A 20367-nucleotide genomic window follows, 5' to 3' on the forward strand; every position below is an offset into this window, starting at 1 on the left:
GAAATAAGCAGCTATAAGCCAAACGAAAATGAAAGAATGACGTTTTATACTTCTTTTTTAATCATGTTAAATTATATATTTTGTATCAAATATTTCAGGATTATTTTATTATTATTCAAATTAAATTGTTTTCTTTCTTTTGTTTCTTTTGTACTAATGTGTGTTTCTTAATCTTGACATTAACAAGTAGTTTGTTAGTTCAGTTCTGTACGCAATGCACCAAATTATGCATTTGTCACTACTTACATTTTTTAGAGAATTAATGCAGTTAAACGTTCAGTCCAGTAAATGGCTTTACTTTAGGTTTACTTTTAAAATGTCTTTACTTTTGATCAATCTAATGTATGCTTGCCGTGCCAACAAATCTTAAATATTCCGGCATACAGTGAAGTTCCAGGCTGCTTCCAGCTTTATGGCAGCAGTTTGAGGAGGGCCTTTTTGTTCCAGCTTGACAATGTCCCTGTGCACAAAGTGCATAAAGAATGACTTCCTGAGTCTGGTGTAGATGAACTCCACTGACTTGCACAAAGCCCAGACTTGAACCCAAATGAACTCCTTTGAGATGAACTGAAATGCAGACTGTGTGCCAAACCTCACAGCTCAACTTCAGTGCCGGATCACACTAACAATAGCAAATCCTTGCAGCTGTGATACATCTGGTGAAAAAGATTAATGCCTACATTTTTAAATTAAATTAGATTGAAGTTATCATTTCATTTTAACCCTGTAATGCGGCTGTGAATTTATAAGACATGTAAAGTTCTGTAAAGTCCCCCCAAAATGAAAACTGTCACTGTTGACTCACCCTCAACCTGACATAAACATTTTAGAATTTATTTCGTCCGATGAACACAAAAGAAGATATTTTAAAGAATGTTGGAAATGGAACCCATTGACCTCCATGTTTTTACTACACTGAAAAAAATGCAGGCTTCAACACAATTCAGTCATCTTGTCCCAACATAAATTAACTTAACACTTTTAACAAATTTATGTGGATTGAACATAAAAAATTAAGTTGTCCCAATGAAATCTTAAGAATTGTGTTGTTTCAGCTAACTTTCATTAAGTAGTTTGAACGAGTTAAAAAAAAAGTATTTTTTTGAGTGTACTGGTTCGAGTCCCTGCTGGGTCAGTTGGCAGTATGAATTTTTACAGTATGTTCATCTTGTGTTCACGTGGGGTTCCTCTGGGTGCTCCGGTTTCCCCCACTGTCCAAAGACATGCGCTATAGGTATAGGTATGCTAAATTGGCCTTAGTGTATGAGTGTGTGTGAATGTGAGAGTGTATGGGTGTTTCCCAGTACTGGGTTGTGGCTGGAAGTGCATCCGCTGTGTAAAATGTGCCAGAATAGTTAGTAGGTCATTCCACTGTGGTGACTCCTGATAAATAAGGGACTAAGCTGGAGAAAAATGTATGAGTGATTACCTATGGCTGAAATTTATTTATTTATTTATTTATTTATTTATTTATTTATTTACTTATTTTATATGCATGCCAGGGCAGATGTTAAATTGATAATTGCAAGTTAGCATTTATGTTATTAAAAAACCTGAATGATGACCTCCTTCCACTAATACACAATTTGTTTTTGTAAACGTCTGTAATTTTGGGTTTTTCACAACTGGCTTGTTGTTTAGGACCTGGTTTTTAGTTCAGTTCATTTGGATAAATGCAAATACAGCAATCACACTTGAATCTGCACCAAAACAATCAGTCTGTGATCGCCTGAATGAGGTGTTCCCAGCCTCCTAAAAAAACAAAAAACTCAGGAGCAATTCTACATGACCAATGTGGTGAGACAGCAATCGGATTCATTTGGAATGAATCGTGGGTTAACCTATAGTTGGAGTAAAGACAATTGTGAAGTTCCTAACTGAACATATTTCAGAACAACTGTCCAAAATACATAAAAATATAGCTGAAACCTTGATTCTTGCTCAAAATGATACAATAATACAACAGCAGCTATACAGAAAGCCACAATAAGCACACTGAACTGCTGTCTTTTCATTCTGATAGATGCCTTCTGAAAGCGATTCGAACCAAGAAGAAATTGCACCATTTTTGTTTCTTTCTGTTTTGGAACAAAACAATCGATCTACAGGCTTGAAAACGCCCTTATAGTTGAGGAAATGACCACCTCTGCGAGTGGCCTTTTGAGGTCTTCTAAACATAAGGCAAGAGGATTTGAGAGCCAGACCAAAATACCAAGTAATGAGTCTCAGACCATATTTATGAGTGTCGTGGAGATCCAGAGTCCAACTCTGGTGAGAGAGAGAACGTGGCAGAGATTTGTAGTGACCATCGTGACCTCATGTCCTTCAGTCAGCTCACTTTAATTCAGCTTGTTTGGGTCTGTCCTTCAGCCCATCACAGCAAACCGAGGCCAAACACATTGGATGCCCCACTGACTCCTTACAATGCCAGCTTGCTGTTGCAATTGAGAAAGAGAGAGAGAGAGAAAGAGAGAGAGAAAGTAGGTACGAATGTGTGTGTAAAGTAGTATATAAGTCCCTATGAAGTCAGTTACCCCCAACAACAAGCATGTAAATATAATATGATAATATGAGAAATGAAAATGAGGTTTATTGTTTATTAATTAATTTATTTATTTAATTCAGTTTTTTATTATGTTTTTTTTTTTTTTTTTCTTATTGCTTTCTGTTTTAATATTTCTGGACAGTTTTTTTTCAGATAATTAAGATAATAATAAGTCAGATAATTCAGAAATTCAGAAGTCAGAAATTCAGAATGAATTTGTTTATTTATTGAATTATTAATTAATTAAGTAAATTATTTATTTACTGAATTTTTTATTAATTTTTTGAATTATTAATTTATTTATTTATTGAATTATTTATTTATTGAATTAACAATTTATAATTTTTTTATTTGTTTATTTATTTGTGTAATTATTGAATTATCTATATTGACTTATTTATTCATTTTTTATTGACTCATTTATTTATGTATTTATTGACACATTTATTTACTTTTTTATTTAATTATTGACTCGTTTATTTATATATTTATTTATTTATTTTTCTGTTTTGGATTTTTCATATGACAAATTTAATTATAAGCATAGACTTATGTTCTTTTATATTTATTCATCCAAACGTCACCAAATTCATATTATTACAACTGGATTCTGTCCACATTTTCCACATTACTGAAATCATAGGGCAAATGAATAGAGAACATTCATGACAAAAGTGACCATCGTAATGAGCCAGTCATTTCTGATTCCTTCAACCCCAGTCCAGCCGTGCTCGCCAAAACTAGACCATTACCCATTCCTGGTGTGCCAGCGTCCCACACAGCATCCCAGTGCCAGATCCAGATCCTGACTCTTCACAATGCAATAAATACTGGCCGCTGCTGCTGCTGCATCAGCTTGGCCAACCTAATCAAAGACAATGACTGCATTTCAGGAGATTGAGATTTATATATTTAAAAAAACACACAGTGATTAAAGATGCTGTTCTTGGAATGCTGTACAGTTGTGCTAGCAAAAGACTTCATATCACAATCATAATTCACTTTAAAAAAGGAAATTAACCTGCCACTTAGTTACTTTTTTAATGAAAGTCATGTGACCGTTCATGGCATTTTCACATTTAATTTTTTAAGAGTAAGGTGAACAGTTATAATATAGTAATAGTATACTGTATAAAAGTAATATATTACTTTTTACCTTACACTATGATACTTTGATTGAGTTTATACAATATTCTGGAGTCATTTTGTTATGGTGCAACGGCTCCCCTGTCCCACCACAGTTTTCCATTTATCCAGCATTTACAGCTGCATATTTTAGCATTGATGTTGTGAACTCTGTGCATCGTTTGCTTTTATAATTTTAAAGTGCAAATCGCAGTAGAGAATCTTAATCTCAACTTAAATAATGTTTTAATTTTAAGTTTGGCTTGTAATTTCTTATTTAATATTAATTGATATGTTCAACATGACCTACCTTAGGACATGGACATATAAGAAGCACATGTACCATACAACAAAACGAAACATTTTTCAGATTCGCAAAAAAAAAAAAAAAATAGACATTACCCTCTAGTGGATTTGTCATCTGAAACGTGCAACAAAATGTACCCGCAGCAAGATATTTTACGTTTTTTTACGAACTGTTTTTCGGTGTTGGGAGTAGGATTTTCCCTCCAGACACCAACAACAGGTGCTATATCATAATCATGCCCCCACAATAGCAAGCTTCTGATTGGTTAATGCAGAGCGCATGTCCACTGAAGTTCAGATTTTTAACTCAAGCTATATGCGCGATACACGGGTTAATCACTAAATTGTGCAAAACGCTCAACTTGCACCACTTCATTTGCGTGAATCGCTTAATTTGCGTCGCCCTTTTCGCACGTATCATGCTGCAAGATGTCTATTTGCGCCTTTGCATTGACTTAACATTGTAAATCTTGCACGCTTGGTGCTTCTTCCATGTCGGATGTGAACACAGCATAATAGGTAAATTTTAATTAATGCAGTGGCAGTATTGCAAAACGTAACATATTTCAGATTTGCAAAAAATGTAGACAGTTCCTTCTAGTGGATTTCTTGGAACGTGCAAGAAAACGTAGCCGGAGCAATGTATTTTGTGTTTTGCCTAATATGTAAGCTGAGGTACATATTTCCGATATATCTTTGCAGAAACTTTACTTGCTGGCAGTTTTATGTATAACATTTAGGTAGAGGTTAGTATGTAAAGGTTTATTAATGCAGTGGCAGAATTACAAAATGTAACATATTTCAGATTTGCAAAAAAATGTAGACAGTGCCCTCTAGTGGATTTTTCATCTGAAATGTGCAATCAAAGGTAACTGGAGCAAAGTATTTTACATTTCGCAAAAAAATTTAAAGCTGAGATTTGTTTTGCCAATATATCTTACAGAAACTTTAGGTATAGCTTTAGGTAAAACTTGCTCTTGATGACTTTAATTAATGCAGTGGCAGTATTTTGCAGTGTTATTGACAACTATATTGAGTATCAATACTTTTAAGTTACCGTATCGAAGTTATAAATTCCAGCATTGTGACAACACCACTATGCAGTGGCTTGTAGTTGAAGAGCACAGTCATAGTCAGCAGGAATGGAGTGTGACGCTGATGCACTCTGGTTTTGGAGCTCTAGCTCGCAGTGTCGACAGCTTCATTGATTATAGTCAGAGCGATCTGCTTTTATTTACTGCTCACTTCAAGTTTAAACTGAATGTCAAAGATTCACCGGCACCACATTTGCCACAGCCTCATATATTATTTTTTTATGCTCAGCCAGCAAACAGGATTGTTTATTTACTATCCCATCAGCGTCTTTCCACTGTAATTTAACAGCCTTTTTCAGGTCATGCAATTGCTATCTTAGGAGCAACAACATCACCAAAAGCATATAAATTTGATTGGGTATTATCATAGCAGATGGGTTTCTTTCTTGCTTGCTCCAAGAACGCTTTATCATGTCATTAAAGTTCAGTTCTCTCACCATTTTGCATTTTATAGCGTTTAAGAAAGTGAGCTAGTTTTCTTTTTATTATTTTCTTGTTTGTAGATTCTGGTGGTTGTTGTTTTAACATTTCTTTTACATATTTCTTTTACACTGTCAAATGATTTCGCCTCACACTGAGCCATATTATTGATCATGGTTTATATAAATATTGCATTGAGCAGTTGCACTTTGAACACTTTTTTTATATAATAGTAATGATTCCTTACATTTATATAGCGATTTTCTGGACACTTAAAGCGTAAAAGTAATGAAGCCATTTATGATATGGGGATGGTTAGGAGGCCATGATGGACAGAGCGGAGTGGGCAAATTTGGCCAGGATGTTATTAATAAATTAGACTAATTACTGTATGATTTATATTTTATTGTTCTGCATTGCTCAGTTATTGGCATTAAGTGAATTTAAACAATTATACTTATTTTAACTAATAATAATAAGTATATTTATATAATGTTTTATTATTATATTATTAAAAATGTATGAATAAATAATATTGATATAATTTATATAATAGTGGTGATGATTATTATTTAATTGACTACATAATTATTAGTGTAAAACAATAATTATACATTTTAAAAATACAGTTTTTTTTAATATGCCCTGTTTCTCAGTTTCAATTAAGTAAATCTATATTCTATAAAATGTATTAATATTTTATATAATGTGTTAATATTTAGATTTTTGGTTTCATTTTTTTCTGTTTTTAATTAAATGCTTGCTTTTTTTTAGCAATTATGTACTATTTCATTAAGAATTTCTTTTTAGCGTTCATGTTTATTTAGTTTTTTTATTTTAATACATAAACTGGAACATATTTTATTTCAGGCAAAATCATTTTCAATTTTGTTGCACACATGTATGCTTTGGATTTAATATTTATATTTTAATTCAACAAAATATGCCCTTTTAACAATTAAGTTGATATAACAAGTGCTTTTTTCTTAAATCACAAGAGCAGTCTGCTACTTTTAAAGGCAGATGCCCATATTAATAATGCATCAGTGTGTGTTCTACAGTAAATGATCTGCGATATACAGGATATATTAAGTACAGTAGTCATTGTTTACTTCAGTCTTGTCTTTATGTTTATGCTTTGTGTTTAATGTGCAGGCAGTGGACTATGAGAGCCGCAGCTCTTACTCTTTCTCAGTGGAGGTGCTGAACCCCATTGTGGACCCTCGATTTCTGCGACGTGGGCCCTTTAAAGACAGGGCCTCCATTAGAGTAGCTGTGCTGGATGCAGATGAGCCTCCTCGCTTCTCACGCGCTCGATACCGTATGGACGTGTCTGAAAACTGTCCACCGGCCTGCACAGTTGGCCGCATCAGTGCTGTGGATCCAGACACGGGGCTTACAAACAATATCAGGTATGCTGGAAAAAATTAATTAATGTAATTAATTAAAGTCCATATGAGTATGTTTTCAAATTATTTGTATACATCGTTTACATGTAAACTTGTTTGTTTAGGGGTTAAAAACTGTGACTTTTCAGTTACATTTGCATATTGTCAATTTGTTTTCTCAAAATTGTGAAATGTAAACTCGTATGTAAATTTGTATTTACAACTTTTAAACATGCATGAAGAATTAATGGAGAACTAATAAAACTACATTGTTTCATATCAAGTAAAACTGTTTAAAAGGCATATTTTGTTAATTAAATTAAAAAAAAATATTATTAGATTCAAAGCATAAACGTGCAACAAACATGATAATGAGCTTGCCTGAAATAAAATATGATCAAATTTAAGTATGAAAATATCATTATTGTATACATAAATACTAAATAGAAACTTGTAATGAATGAAGTACATAATTGCTATAACTTATGAAAACATTCAATAAAAATAAAAAAGCAATAAAATTAATACATTATATAAAAGAACATAAATAAATCTGTAGTAAAACTAATAACATAAACGGCATATTAATAAATGTTTTTTTATTCTATAATTATTGATTAATGCCAATACTAAAACTGTCAAAACAATAATCATCATCATCATAAATGTAAATAAATCATCATAAGAAAATAAATGTAAAGTTGTATTACTGAGATTTTTATTTTATTTTACAAGATATAAACTCAATTTTAAAAGTGGAAAAATAAATTTTGAGTCTATTTTTTTTTCAAATCTGATTAAAAAAAAAAAAAACAAAGAAATAATACACATTTTCAATTTATATTTTTTAACCTTAAAAACAAAGCATAATTGTGAGCTAAAAATATTTACGTTTTAATTAGTTTCTTTTTATTAGATTTGGAAAAACAGTCACAATTTATAGTTTTTTTATCACATTGCTGATGTGTGTATTTCTGTATTTTATATATAGCAATTAAAATTTAGGAATTAGTAGTTTCTAAATACATTTTTTTAAATCAGCTTGTTTTTAAGCTTTTATTCTTTTTCATTTGTAAAGATATTGTTGTACTGCTGTACATCCTGTGTGTATTAAGCAATGTGTACGCATTTAAGGCACACAACTAACATGCTCTGCGCTGGACTTTAGACCTGCTTTCAGCTGGTCATTTTAGTTCCTCAAAATAGCAACGAACCAACAGGACGCCTTAACACACTTCCTTTCTAGATGGGAACATTCATGAGTCTACAAAGCAACACCAATTAATTTACTATTTAAATAACGTGGTGGAAAAACTGGAAAATAGGGTTGTGTTGGTCTGACAACAGCAACAAATCGTGCCAAACACGTCTTGCGCCTTATTGTACTCGGTGTAGGATAGGGCCCTAATTCTTTATTCTCACAATCTTCCCCGCTTTTTCAGTAAATGTGCAGGTGTATTAATCAATCTTTTAGATTCCATATAAAATGACTTCATGCATCATCTTGAATGGAAAATACTCCCTAATATTCACTCAGTGCAGCATATTATGAGATTGTATTTCACACAAAAAGATCCATGCTGCCTTAAACTTGGCTCTAATAAGAAAATCTATAAAGGCAGCATAATTCTGCTGCCTGTTTTTTGGAACAGGCTTCACATAAGGAACGTGCCTGGGATACCTAAATCAGCAGCCCTGGATAGGCAGCTCATTAGGGTTTGGAAAGCAGCCATTTTGTCAGTAATTAATTATGTTTATGCTCTTCTCTGTTCAATGCTAAAACACTTCAAAACATTATCACAGAGATCAGGGTGTTCCTGTTACAAGATGCGCTTGCTTGTTTCCATATGGACAATCCCAAAGATACTGATCAATATTCATCCCGGTGAACTTGAGTTATTTCAACACTGCCTGCTTAGGGATCTGAGGATTCCTACTTTGCCAATCGCAGCTCTTTTGTTTCGTGCCACTGGGTTTAAAGCAGCTCCTGAATGACAGATTTTCTGATAAGCTGGGGCTCAGTGCATCTGCTCACCTCTTGTGTACGCCACACATTTCCCGCTCTCTCCATTTGTCTTTCTTTGTCTGTTTTCTCCCTCAGGTTCTCCATCGATCCTCAGTCTGACCCAGAAGCTCTGTTTCGCATCACTCCAGACACAGGACTCATCACTACAGTCACCGAGCTGGACCGTGAGCATGAGCAGTGGCACAATATCACCATCATCGCCACACAGAGAGGTACACACACACATATAGTACACAAACACACTTGTATTTATGGTTTATAAGGTCTTTCTGAAGGCATAATGTATTTAATATTGTAAAAAAATCTTATTTTATACCCTTCTCTACACCTGCCCCAAAACCCAACCCTCAGTGGAAGATACCAAAAGACCCTGTTAAGTAGGATTTTTAAGTGTTCTGAATTACAAGGACATAGTGTCCTCATAAACCACCTTAATAGAGTACAACTAGGTGATACCCATGTCGGTTTTGATTGTAATGCAATAATGAGCACCTTTTGGTAAAACTGCTTTGAAACATTAATTACGTGAAAAGCGCTATATAAATAAACTTGAATTAAAGTCCCTTTAAGGCAAGTCATTTCACTCTGCGGCCATTTTTTAAACACCTCTCGGGCGTTCTGTCTGAATAGGGAAACATGAAATTCTCCAAAACTGTTTGCCAAGCTTATAATTATATTACATATTTGGAATCACCAATAAAATTAAACAACAACTGTCACATCAGTTTTGTATCTAAACATTAGAATTAAACAAAATTAGCATATTTTCAGCTGTGTGTGCACATGCGCACTCAAAAAAAAAAAAAAACAAGATCACGACAACAACCTCATTTGTGGCTGTTTTACACTTTACCGTCTTCTGAACTAATTCACAACTTGGTCTTTATAGTGAATCTCCTCCAGAAATAACAGCGACTCTTTGTTTACAAGTTTGTGTGTTTTTGAGTAGTTGCTGTCATGTGATGTGCATTTGACAGGACGAACTGTAACTTGTGTTCTTTTCATACAGATTACAAAACCAAAAAACTTATAGTTGGTTCATTTAAAAGTACAATGTTTTAAGTTTTATGTGGATATATTTCTAATGTCTGTAAAGCAAGTATTCGCTTAGATTCCAGTGTGTGTATAGCGATCAATGATTGGCTCCTGTAATAGTAGGCGTTCATTCGCCATATTGACTGTTACAGGTTTTCCCATTCAAAACTATACTGTACGTGTGACACATCTTGTGTATTCTATAGTCTTTGATTGAATCGAATCATTAAACAATGTCCACATAAACCACATACACTCACACATGTTGGGGTTCCATGTTTTATGGGGACTTTTCAAAGACCAAATTATTTTTATGTTGTAAAAAGTGTATTTTTTAGCCCCTACCCTTAAACATTACCCTCGCAGTAAATGCTCTGCATTACACAATTTTAATGAAGCATTATTTTGCATGACTTACAAGCTGTTTTCCTCCTTGGGAAAAAAATGTCCCCACAAGGTCAATAATGACCAAGTACTTACTCTACTTGAAAATATTTCACCAAACTACAAATTAGCTATCTATAGTGAAAGTTTTATAATTGTATTACTAATTTAATTTAGTATAAATATTAAATGTGCAGCTATATGTTGAAATCAAAGCTCTTTGAGGTTTCTGGATGTATCAGTGAGGGGATTTACAGTGGGTGAGGGGTGTGACAGCATTAAACAAAACATGGTGCAACAACAAAAATAAGATACAGCCAAATGGAATATTGATAAAGAATAATTCTAAAACAAAAAACAGCAGTGACTTCTGCATAGTTAACCCAATCTCACAGGTAAATATATATATATATATATATATATATATATATATATATATATATATATATATATATATATATATATATATATATATATATATATATATATATATATATTTTTTTTTTTTTTTTTTTTTTAAATTAGTGGCATAAGTCGTTTTTGTTTTTTATTTTAATTCTGGTAAACCTAAATTCATAAACTACAAGAACAACATCCTTAGAAGAGGAGTTTACATTCTACATTTTCTGTTAAATCAGTATTCCTTTTAACCCTAAAACACCACAATGATTAACTAAAAGTATGTACCCTGCACTTAAAGCACCTGTGAAAAATGAGCATGAAAAATGAACACATTACACCATACTGTATTATTACAGATTTCTCTTAGATTGTAAGGAAAACTCCATCACTCCTGCCTTTGAAAGACGACACAGTTCAGTTCAGGAGAGCACATTAGAGTAATGCTTCAGTTTGCTTAACTGTAAAACCATGCGCACAATACAATGTGACATTAGAAACAGTGATTTGTCACCGGCACACACGCTTTCAAAAGTAGCTTATTACTGGAAAAGCTGCACTATTCTTGAGCAACTGTCAGGCTACTGAAAAATGCATTGCTTTTTATAGTTCATAGCTCCCTAAGATAAAGTGACATGCACATCGGTCAGTATAACTTACTGTTCTTTAGGTCAAGTATACTTAATTCTGGTTCAAAATACCCACGCCACCATGCCCGCTTAATAAAATAGTGGTGCTAAACAGATTACCATTCATGTGATTTATTTATGAGCTACTGTATACTCGTGCACGGATTAAACGTGGCTTAAAACATACATTGAATTTGTGTTAGTAGAGGATCTATAGTGCTGTGTTACAGTTTGGGAAGTAGGTCTAAGCAGCTTCAGGGAGGCCTGATGGCTATTATAAGCAAAGCCTCTTCTTGGTAATGTGAAGCAGTGGGCACTAATCCACAACATCATGTCACAGCTGTGTGTGTGTGGATGCTGTCCAAGACATTTGTGTGAAAGCCGTCCAAACCACAGGCAAGTGTGTGGGACTGAATTATAACGAGAGAGACAGAATGGTTCAATTTCTCTTTAGGCTCACACCAATCCATTAAGTTGGTTCAACGTATACTGCAGTACCAATATGCCAACGGAAATATATCTTGAATTAAAAGCTACCGAAAGCTGTTTGTTTGTTATGACAAGCCATTTGTCTGCAGTATGACAAGTGACTGCTGAAACCTCTGTGTTTAAAAGCAAGGTGCCATGCTGCCTACTGCCTAGCATCATAATCATATGCTTATCACTAACTGACTTCTGGACAAAAATCCTGGTTGCCTTACATTTTTAAGCTGAATCAAATTAACCTTATGAGTACATTGAACTTATACTATGTTAAACTGACTTAAAACTGCTTGCATAACTTATAAAATTAAGTTAGAACATGAAGTTACAATGAACTAAAAGCATATGCTGTCATGACAATTTTTTTATTTAATTGTTTACAGTGTAGTTATCTAACCATTTCGAAATGCCTTTCACCCTTAAATGATGTATGATGTACACTGTAAAATTTTCTTAATGTTGTCCAACACAAATCAATTAAATTAATATAATGGTTTTTTTTTTTACAAATTTAAGTGGATTAAAAATAAATAAATTAAGTTGTACCTAAAAAAGAAGAATTGTGTTGTTTGAATTCATTTACAATTAGATTGAACAAGCAATAAAAGTCATTTTTAGAGTGTATTATTGTAATAAACACTCACCGGCCACTTTATTAGGTACACCTGTTTAACTGCTCGTTAATGCAAATTTCTATTCAGCCAATCACATGGCAGCAACTCAATGCATTTAGGCATGTAGACTTTGTCAAGATGATCTGCTGCAGTTCAAACTGAGCATCAGAATGGGGAAGAAAAGTGATTTAAGTGACTTTGAACATGGCATGGTTGTTGTAGCCAGAATGGCTGGTCTGAGTAATTCAGAAACTGCTGATCTTGGATTTTCACGCACAAATATCTCTAGGGTTTACAGAAAATAGTCAGAAAAAGAGAAAATATCCAGCAGCAGTTCTGTGAGTGCAAATGCCTTGTTGATGGGTCAGAGGAAAATGGCCAGATTGGTTTGAGCTGATAGAAAGGCAACAGTAACTTAAATAACAACAAGTTAAAACCGAGGTATGAAGAAGAGCCTCTCTGAATGCACAAAGCGTTAAACTTTGAGGCAGATGGACCACAGCAGCAGAAGATCACACCGGGTACCACTCCTGTCAGCTAAGAATAGGAAACTGAGGCTACAATTTGCACAGGCTCACCAAAATTGGACAATAGAAGATTGGGAAAATGTTGCCTGGTCTGATGAGTCTCGATTTCTGCTGCGACATTCAGATGGTAGGATGTCATAAAGCGTGAACCATCTCATACTGGTTTCTTGAACATGACAATGAGATCACTGTTATCAAATGGCATCCACAGTCACCAGAATTCAATCCAATAAAGCATCTTAGCGATGTGGTGGAATGGGTAATTCACATCATGGATGTGCAGCCAACAAATCTGCAGCAACTGCGGGATGCTATCATGTCAATATGGACCAAATTCTCTGAGGAATATTTCCAGAAGGATTAAGGCAGATCTGGAGGCAAAAGTGGGTCCAACACGGTACTAGTCAGGTGTACCTAATAAAGTGGCCAGTAAGTGTAGTATTATAATATAGTTGTTTCTGGTCATCTGGGATATGTTTCACATTAACGAAGTAGATAATCATGCAAGTAATCTTAATGGTCTGTTTCTCAAAAGCATCCTAACTTACGTAGCACTTTAAATTTGTTGTGGTTCTATGATCTACTGTAGCATTGTAAAAAGACAGACTTACAGTACAATGTCACCTGCAGGACAATCAGCAGATTAGCTTTAACCATTAAATAAAATAATTAAGAAATACTGAAAACAAAGCCAAAAAATACACATCTAAATTTTATGATGGAACAAAATATGAATAAATGAAGCAATGTGCTGGGAAAAATAGGAAAGAATTTCAAAATAAATCTGTCAATGGTTTGCTGACTTGCTGCATTAAAATCCCCCATGTATTGGCCATTTCTTGTGCAAGTCTTTCTTTTCTTTCTTTTTCCAGACATTTTGCTATTGTCTTGGTTTGAAAGTAGGTGCTTTATATAGATTGTCTTCAATTCGGTGATAAGTATTGGCTTAAAGGCACAGCATTTAAGAATGTTTTCGTAAATATATGCAAAAATACTTTAACATCGTTATATATTTTTTTTTACTTGTGTACTTGCATTATCCCAAATATTATAAAGAATGTTCAAATGCAGAGAAACAAGCTAGTGACATGGAACGTGTGTCTCCATGACAATGACATCATACAACCTCGATTTCTGATTTGATTTAATAGAAAACTGGGAAACACCAAAGACATTTTAAAATGTTACGCATTATAACAAAAATCTGTAGAACTTTGCTGCTTCTATCCAATCACAAGATCACAAGAACTGGAAGTGGTCAATTGTGGCATAATAAAAGCTCTGTTGCTTTCGTGCAGCATTCTGTAGTTCCATAGGATGTAATGAAGACAACAACTCCCATGATTCCACACTGATTCATGAGATCATAAAAAATCGCCTTTGTTTATTGCGAATATTCACCCTCTAGTGGTTAAAATTACATACTGTGCCTTTAAAGTTTCAGGATAAGACTCCACATAAGGTTATATTTTTAGCTTTTCACAAATGAGAATACACATACCACACAGTAGCAGTAGAAAAGTAGCACATACAGTAGAAGCTGCTCTAGTAAGCAAGTTTCACACAATTTTGGGAAACACACATGCATTGCAATAAGAGTTCTTAACTTTACACATATGACTTGTATCATCTAAAATACGTTGTCATCTAGAAACCAGCACCTGGTCTCTGCATATTCAGAAAATAATGCTTTGGGTGGTGATTTGCAAGTAGCAACTATTGTAAATATTATTTGTAAATACATCTGTAATTTACACAGATGATTCATTTTATACCTTGACCCATCCTTTAACATACTCATATCACAAAACCTGTCTCTAATGTTAAACAATGACTTTTGCAATACAGTACAGTTGATTACATTACATGATTACAGTTATTATACATCTAAATATAAAGAGGGAGCACTTTGTTTTTTTACAGTGCATAACATGACTGCATTATCTGCATAGGACGCATGTGATGCTGCTACTTTTTGTCGTAGTCTTCACATTCAACCTTAAAATAGCACCTTGGCTGGCAGCTCGCTAGATTTTAGAAAAGAGCATGACTGTGTAAAAAATGTTGCCATTCAGCGTATGATTTTCGCACATGGAACTGTGTGATAAACTTTACAAAAGGGCAATTTACCTCGAGTGGCCGAGACTCGAGGCGAGCACATCTCTGAAAGTGGCTCAAGCTGTGTTGTGCGTGCGTATTGTGGGTGATTTCCTGTCTCTGCTCTCTCATTTACCTCAGATAACCCCAGCCAGGTGTCCAGAGTGGTGGTTGCAGTAGAAACCCTGGATTTAAATGACAACGCTCCAGAGCTGGACAGGCAATACAACACTGCAATGTGCGACTCTGCTTCCACCGGACAGGTGAGAGAAAAAGCCAGATTTTGGGCACAATGAAGGGCACACATGTCTCCATTGACTGGTTCATTTGTTACTGTAAAAGCAGAGGAAGCGCTCTAATGAGAGTGCTTTTCTTAAGCTCTGCAATTAGGTAATTGTCACAGATGAATTATGGGTGATTAATTACCTTTTTCTCAAGACTTCAACCATTTAGGAGTGCTTTGTGTTCATATGGATTTGGATTTGGTGGTGCATGGCGTTCCTCTCATTTTTTTTTCTCCTGCACATCTGTGAATGTGTCCATTTATATAGCCTGTGCACTGATTGATTACTTCTGCCTTTCCCCTGCGGCTGAATCACTGCTATTCCCATTTAGAGGATGCTTCACTCGTTCTCATCTCCTCTATAGATATACATTATAATCTGCTCATCTTTTGCTCTGTTGGCTTTCATCCATTTTGCTTCTCATTCCAGTTCCTTATACATTTCGAGTGCCTGCCTACTCCACGTTTCTGTACGTTTCGTTTTTTTTGCCTGACTCATGCTTTTCTTTGATTCTTAATTGGGTGGCGTGCATCTGTTAAGCTGTTGTAGCTTGTGTCCTTTTTTCTGTCTTTCATTCTGCTGTCTTCGCAGAATGCAGTCAAATGAAAGCTTATAGTGTTTTTGCCAAGTTGAAGAAGTGTTATCAGTACACCTTGCTATAGTTTTGGAACAAAATTGGGTGTTTTTTATAAGTTAATGTGCACGTGAAACTGAAACAATGCAGTGCTTCCAACAAATATAGTTTACTTGGACGGGCCACCCAGGTATATTAACGGTCACCCAAGTAAATTAAAATTTTTTTACCACTATTATAATCTTTTTACAATTTTTTTCGGATCCGCCAAAGGTAGTAACCGCACATGCCGTTTGATTAACCAGTGGAAAATTTTCTCTCGCCCTACACATTTTGTACTGCTCATTGTGTATGCGCGAGAACTGTCAACAACACTTCCTCAGAGAGTCTTACATGCTCTGCAGAGACCCACAGTGATGTGACTTTTTGAGGCTTAAAAATTCGTCCGGCGACTCTGGCCAGTCTTGCTAAATCTCCTAAAATGTCTGGAAGTCGACTTTTGCTTTTGCTTTCTAAAGTTGTTGCGTTTTTACATTACTCTTTTATTAAAAACTTCTTTCCGCTTGGTTGAGAAAGAGACAGAAAGAAAAAGTAAATAATAATAAAAGTTAAAAATTAATTTTGTGTCACATGTAATTAACCATTAATGTGCCTTGAGTAAAGGATGTGTTTCAGTCCGGCCATTACTGCTAGTATTTTTCAAACCTGGGACACTGAGAGGGACACTGCAATGATGAAACTTTTTAAAAATTACATATAAGCACTTTTCATGACATTATTCTTGTTTCTGTTAAAATGCTTGCAGTTCCATTAACCAAAGTTATGCTATAAAATGTTTGAATCTTAAAACCATAAAAAAAAAATTATTTGTAAAGTTATATATTACTCCATGTGAGGTTATATTTCAGCTCATTGGAAATGAAGGTATAATGCATGTAGCACATAGTGGCAGTAGTAAAGTAGCACATAGAATGTGCTCTAGTAAGCTCTTGGTATAGACCTTTTTAAGAAGCACAAATGAAATTGCAATGAGAGTTCAAAACTTTACACACAGAGAGGACGTGCAATATCTAAGAGACACTGGCTGTTTCTCAATTCCAAGAACGCAGAGAATGGACTTGCGTTCTTGTAGAGTGCGGTCTTGCCAGGTGTCCTCGGAAGAACGAACTCAGGAGACCGCGAGGGCAGAGAACGCGTCCTTTGAGAAATGGGATGCTGCGCTCTTCCTGATGGTCATGTGACCTTCACGCGTTTTAAATTGAAATTATTTAAAAATTACAGCCTTCATACAACGATTTATTATTTCCCCCCTCTTCAAAATATATACTTTGCATAAAAACATTATAAATATACTCTGCACAATATAAATAAAAAAAATTTAATACGAATTTCATCAAACAAACAACCTTAATGTGTTTATTCCTTTATTAAGATGTTCATGTTGATGTTTACTTTCACCGTTTCATTTAGGGAAACTCCTGAGGTAAATAAGTAATATCTCTGAACTTTAATAATAAATCTAAATAAAATGCTGCGCTTCCCACCTCCAGTCGCAATGACTTCTGGGACTTCCAGAGCGAGCTCGCTGCTGAAGTCTGCATCGGTGCGTCCTCGATATCAAGAACACATCCGGGAAGTTTCACGCGTCCTCCGTACTTGCGGTCTTGAGTATTGGAACTGAACTTAGGCAGCTGATGATGACGTTGCACGAGAACACGAGGACGCAAGACCGCTGAAGAACGCATATTGAGAAACAGCCACTGTTATCGGGAAACCCACTCCTGGTCTCTGCATATTCAGTTTGGGCTATAGGAGTTAGATCATTTTAAGCTTTAAAATGTGAAAGTCCTTAAAAAATCAGATGCCAATTTAGTGCTCATTTACATTGCATATATAGATACACTTCCTTTCACTATCAATGCTGAAAAGAGTTGTGGAAACAGTGACGTGCTTTTCAAGATTTTTTGGTGAATAAAGTTGGATGAATAGAATATTCTTTGAGATGCATCTCTTATGTAACATTATAAACTACATTTACACAGTTCATTTTAATCCGTCCTTGCTAAATAAAAGCATTTATTTCTCATAAAATAGTTTATATACAAGAAGCTCATACTGTACACAGTACTCTTTTGTGTGTTGCTTTTCATCGATACAACTTATTTATGAGAAAACCATTTATAGAGATAGAAAAGATCCCTTTTTTGATGTAACACAAGTCATTTACTTTGAATAAAAGCTCTTTGTGAATGTCTGCTTGTTTATGTATTTAAGTGGAAGCTTGTGTAACTTCTTTGTGGCGAAGAAAGTTTGGTGACCCTTAAGCCTGTGCAAACTACTAATGCGACTTGACGTTATTTCAGTACAACGCTGAAATCACAAGGAAAAAACCACCCTTTTTCATGCCTCAGCACAATCGCCTTCAGCTCTGATCTGCATCGCACGGCTCATTTTTGTTTTAACTTTTCTCCCTAATGTGTAAGGGGGGAGCACTGCAAAAAGAAGCCCGCCGAATGATTATTTCTAGTTTAAGTGGATCTCTGGAGTCGGCGCCTCGTTTTTAGAGCTGCGTCTATGTTTGGGTGTTCCCCAAGGCTTAGTACTCGGTCAGACTTAATTATTGTTTGACTGCGCGGTGTGGGCTAATCAGTCTCCAGTCACCTATTTGCAAAGGTGCCGGCGAGGTTAATGCTGATATCTGAGATTAAAATGTGCATCCGTTTTTTTTTTTTAAACAAATCTCTCCTCTCTTTCCATTACGCTTTCGCTCTCCTCTACCCTTTCTCTCCTTCCTCGCTTTTGGCTCTGCTCCTTACTTTGTTACTCTCTCTCTCTCTCTCCATCTTTCTCCTATCTCATTTTCTCAGGTGGTGCAGGTGTTGCGGGCGATTGATAGAGACGAGGGGGGAAATGACAGCGCCGTCCATTTCAACATCCCTCCGGACTCCAACGCTGCCCTCAACTTCAGCATCAGGGAGAGTGGAGGTTTGCAGTCTCTTCCACAATTTGTTTCTCCCATCCAGCCTTGTGCATCGGCGTCTCTCTTGATCCGTTAGTCTGTGTCTGCGACCGCATTGTGTGGCTGCTTTGTGCCCTGCGCTTTTGTTTTCCCCATTGTTTGCTTTTGCTTCTCTGCCACATCTATCTTCTCCCGACACACACAGACGAAATGTGCTCTGGCATTCATGCCGCATTTGGACTCACTGGTCTGTACAAATGTTATACGAGCGGCAATGGAATTAAAGTGCACTCGATTGAGTTCAATTAAATTAAAGTTCCATCGAGCACAATTTGATCTAAAAGCCTTCCATTTTTTTTCCTGTGTTTCTCAATTTCTTTGCTATTATTGTCCTCTTTTCCAGGCCCCACTGCTAGCTTGGTGCTGGCATCACCTTTGCAGACTCTGTCTCGCTCTACTTCATCCTCGATCACCCTTTATGTCCCGCTGGTATTAAGGGACGGGCTTTCTGGTTTGACCAGCACGGGGACAGTGACGGTGTCTGTGTGTCCCTGTCTGAGGGGCGGAGCACGGGCTGGAGAGAAGGAGAAGCAGAGTGAGGCAGAGTGGGACCGGGAGACGGTTTGTTTGCCCCAGCACTCCTCCTTACCCTCTCCTGGACTCAGCACTGCCGCCCTGCTGGCCATTTTAGCCTGTGTGGCCACTCTTTTGGGTAAGTTTAATATCTTCCAAGTGATAAAGGTTTATGTAGTCAGGTGTGATAATGTATAGTCATTATGGAATTTTAATTGAATCAATGGGATAGCCCCTTGAGATGAACCCTCTCATTTCTGAGGGGAATCATTATGAAAAATAAATAATGAACGGTTGATGAAGACCAAACAGAACAGATTTGGGTTGAAATTGTTTTGTTATTTTTACTGCATGTGTATTGATCTAGGCCACATGGTGGCGCAGTGGGTAGCACTGTTGCCTCACAGCAAGAAGGTCGCTGGTTCGAGCCTCTGCTGGGTCAGTTGGCATTTCTGCGTGGAGTTTACATGTTCTGCTCTTGTTCGCATGGGTTTCCTCTGGGTGCTCCGGTTTCCCCCACAGTCCAACGACATATGCTATAGGTGGATTGAGTAAGCTAAATCGTCCGTAGTTTATGTGTGTGAATGAGAGTGTGTTTCCCAGTGATGGGTTGCAGCTGCGTAAAACATATGCTGGATAAGTTAGCATTCATTCTGCTGTGGTGATCTCTGATTAATAAAAGGACAAAGCAGAAAAGAAAATGAATGAATGAATGAATGTATTGATGTAGTTTATTAAAATTACATTTAAATCTATTCAAATTCTTTGCTGTCCATTGAAATAAAGTTGATATTACATATTGGATGCAAAAACAAACAAACAATAATAAAAACAAATCTGAAGTGTTTAACGGTCCTGTGAAATTAAAATAAGCTTGTTTAGATGTTAGTGTCTGTCTGTTAGTT

The 20367-nt window shown here is 35.7% G+C and overlaps 1 protein-coding gene across 10 annotated transcripts in view; it reads left to right on the forward strand.

The window, feature by feature from the left end:
* cdh24b (cadherin 24, type 2b) overlaps positions 1 to 20367 on the forward strand; it is a 267097-nt gene that overhangs the window by 234104 nt on the left and 12626 nt on the right. For all 10 annotated transcript variants that reach the window (XM_073928672.1, XM_021467808.3, XM_073928670.1 and 7 more), the window contains 5 exons: positions 6646 to 6902; positions 8980 to 9116; positions 15214 to 15335; positions 18798 to 18915; positions 19293 to 19601. In XM_073928672.1, the coding sequence (XP_073784773.1) occupies positions 6646 to 6902; positions 8980 to 9116; positions 15214 to 15335; positions 18798 to 18915; positions 19293 to 19601 (943 nt within the window). The remainder of the gene's footprint in view (positions 1 to 6645; positions 6903 to 8979; positions 9117 to 15213; positions 15336 to 18797; positions 18916 to 19292; positions 19602 to 20367) is intronic.

Source organism: Danio rerio, chromosome 2, assembly GCF_049306965.1.
Source record: "Danio rerio strain Tuebingen ecotype United States chromosome 2, GRCz12tu, whole genome shotgun sequence".
Taxonomy (NCBI): domain Eukaryota; kingdom Metazoa; phylum Chordata; class Actinopteri; order Cypriniformes; family Danionidae; genus Danio; species Danio rerio.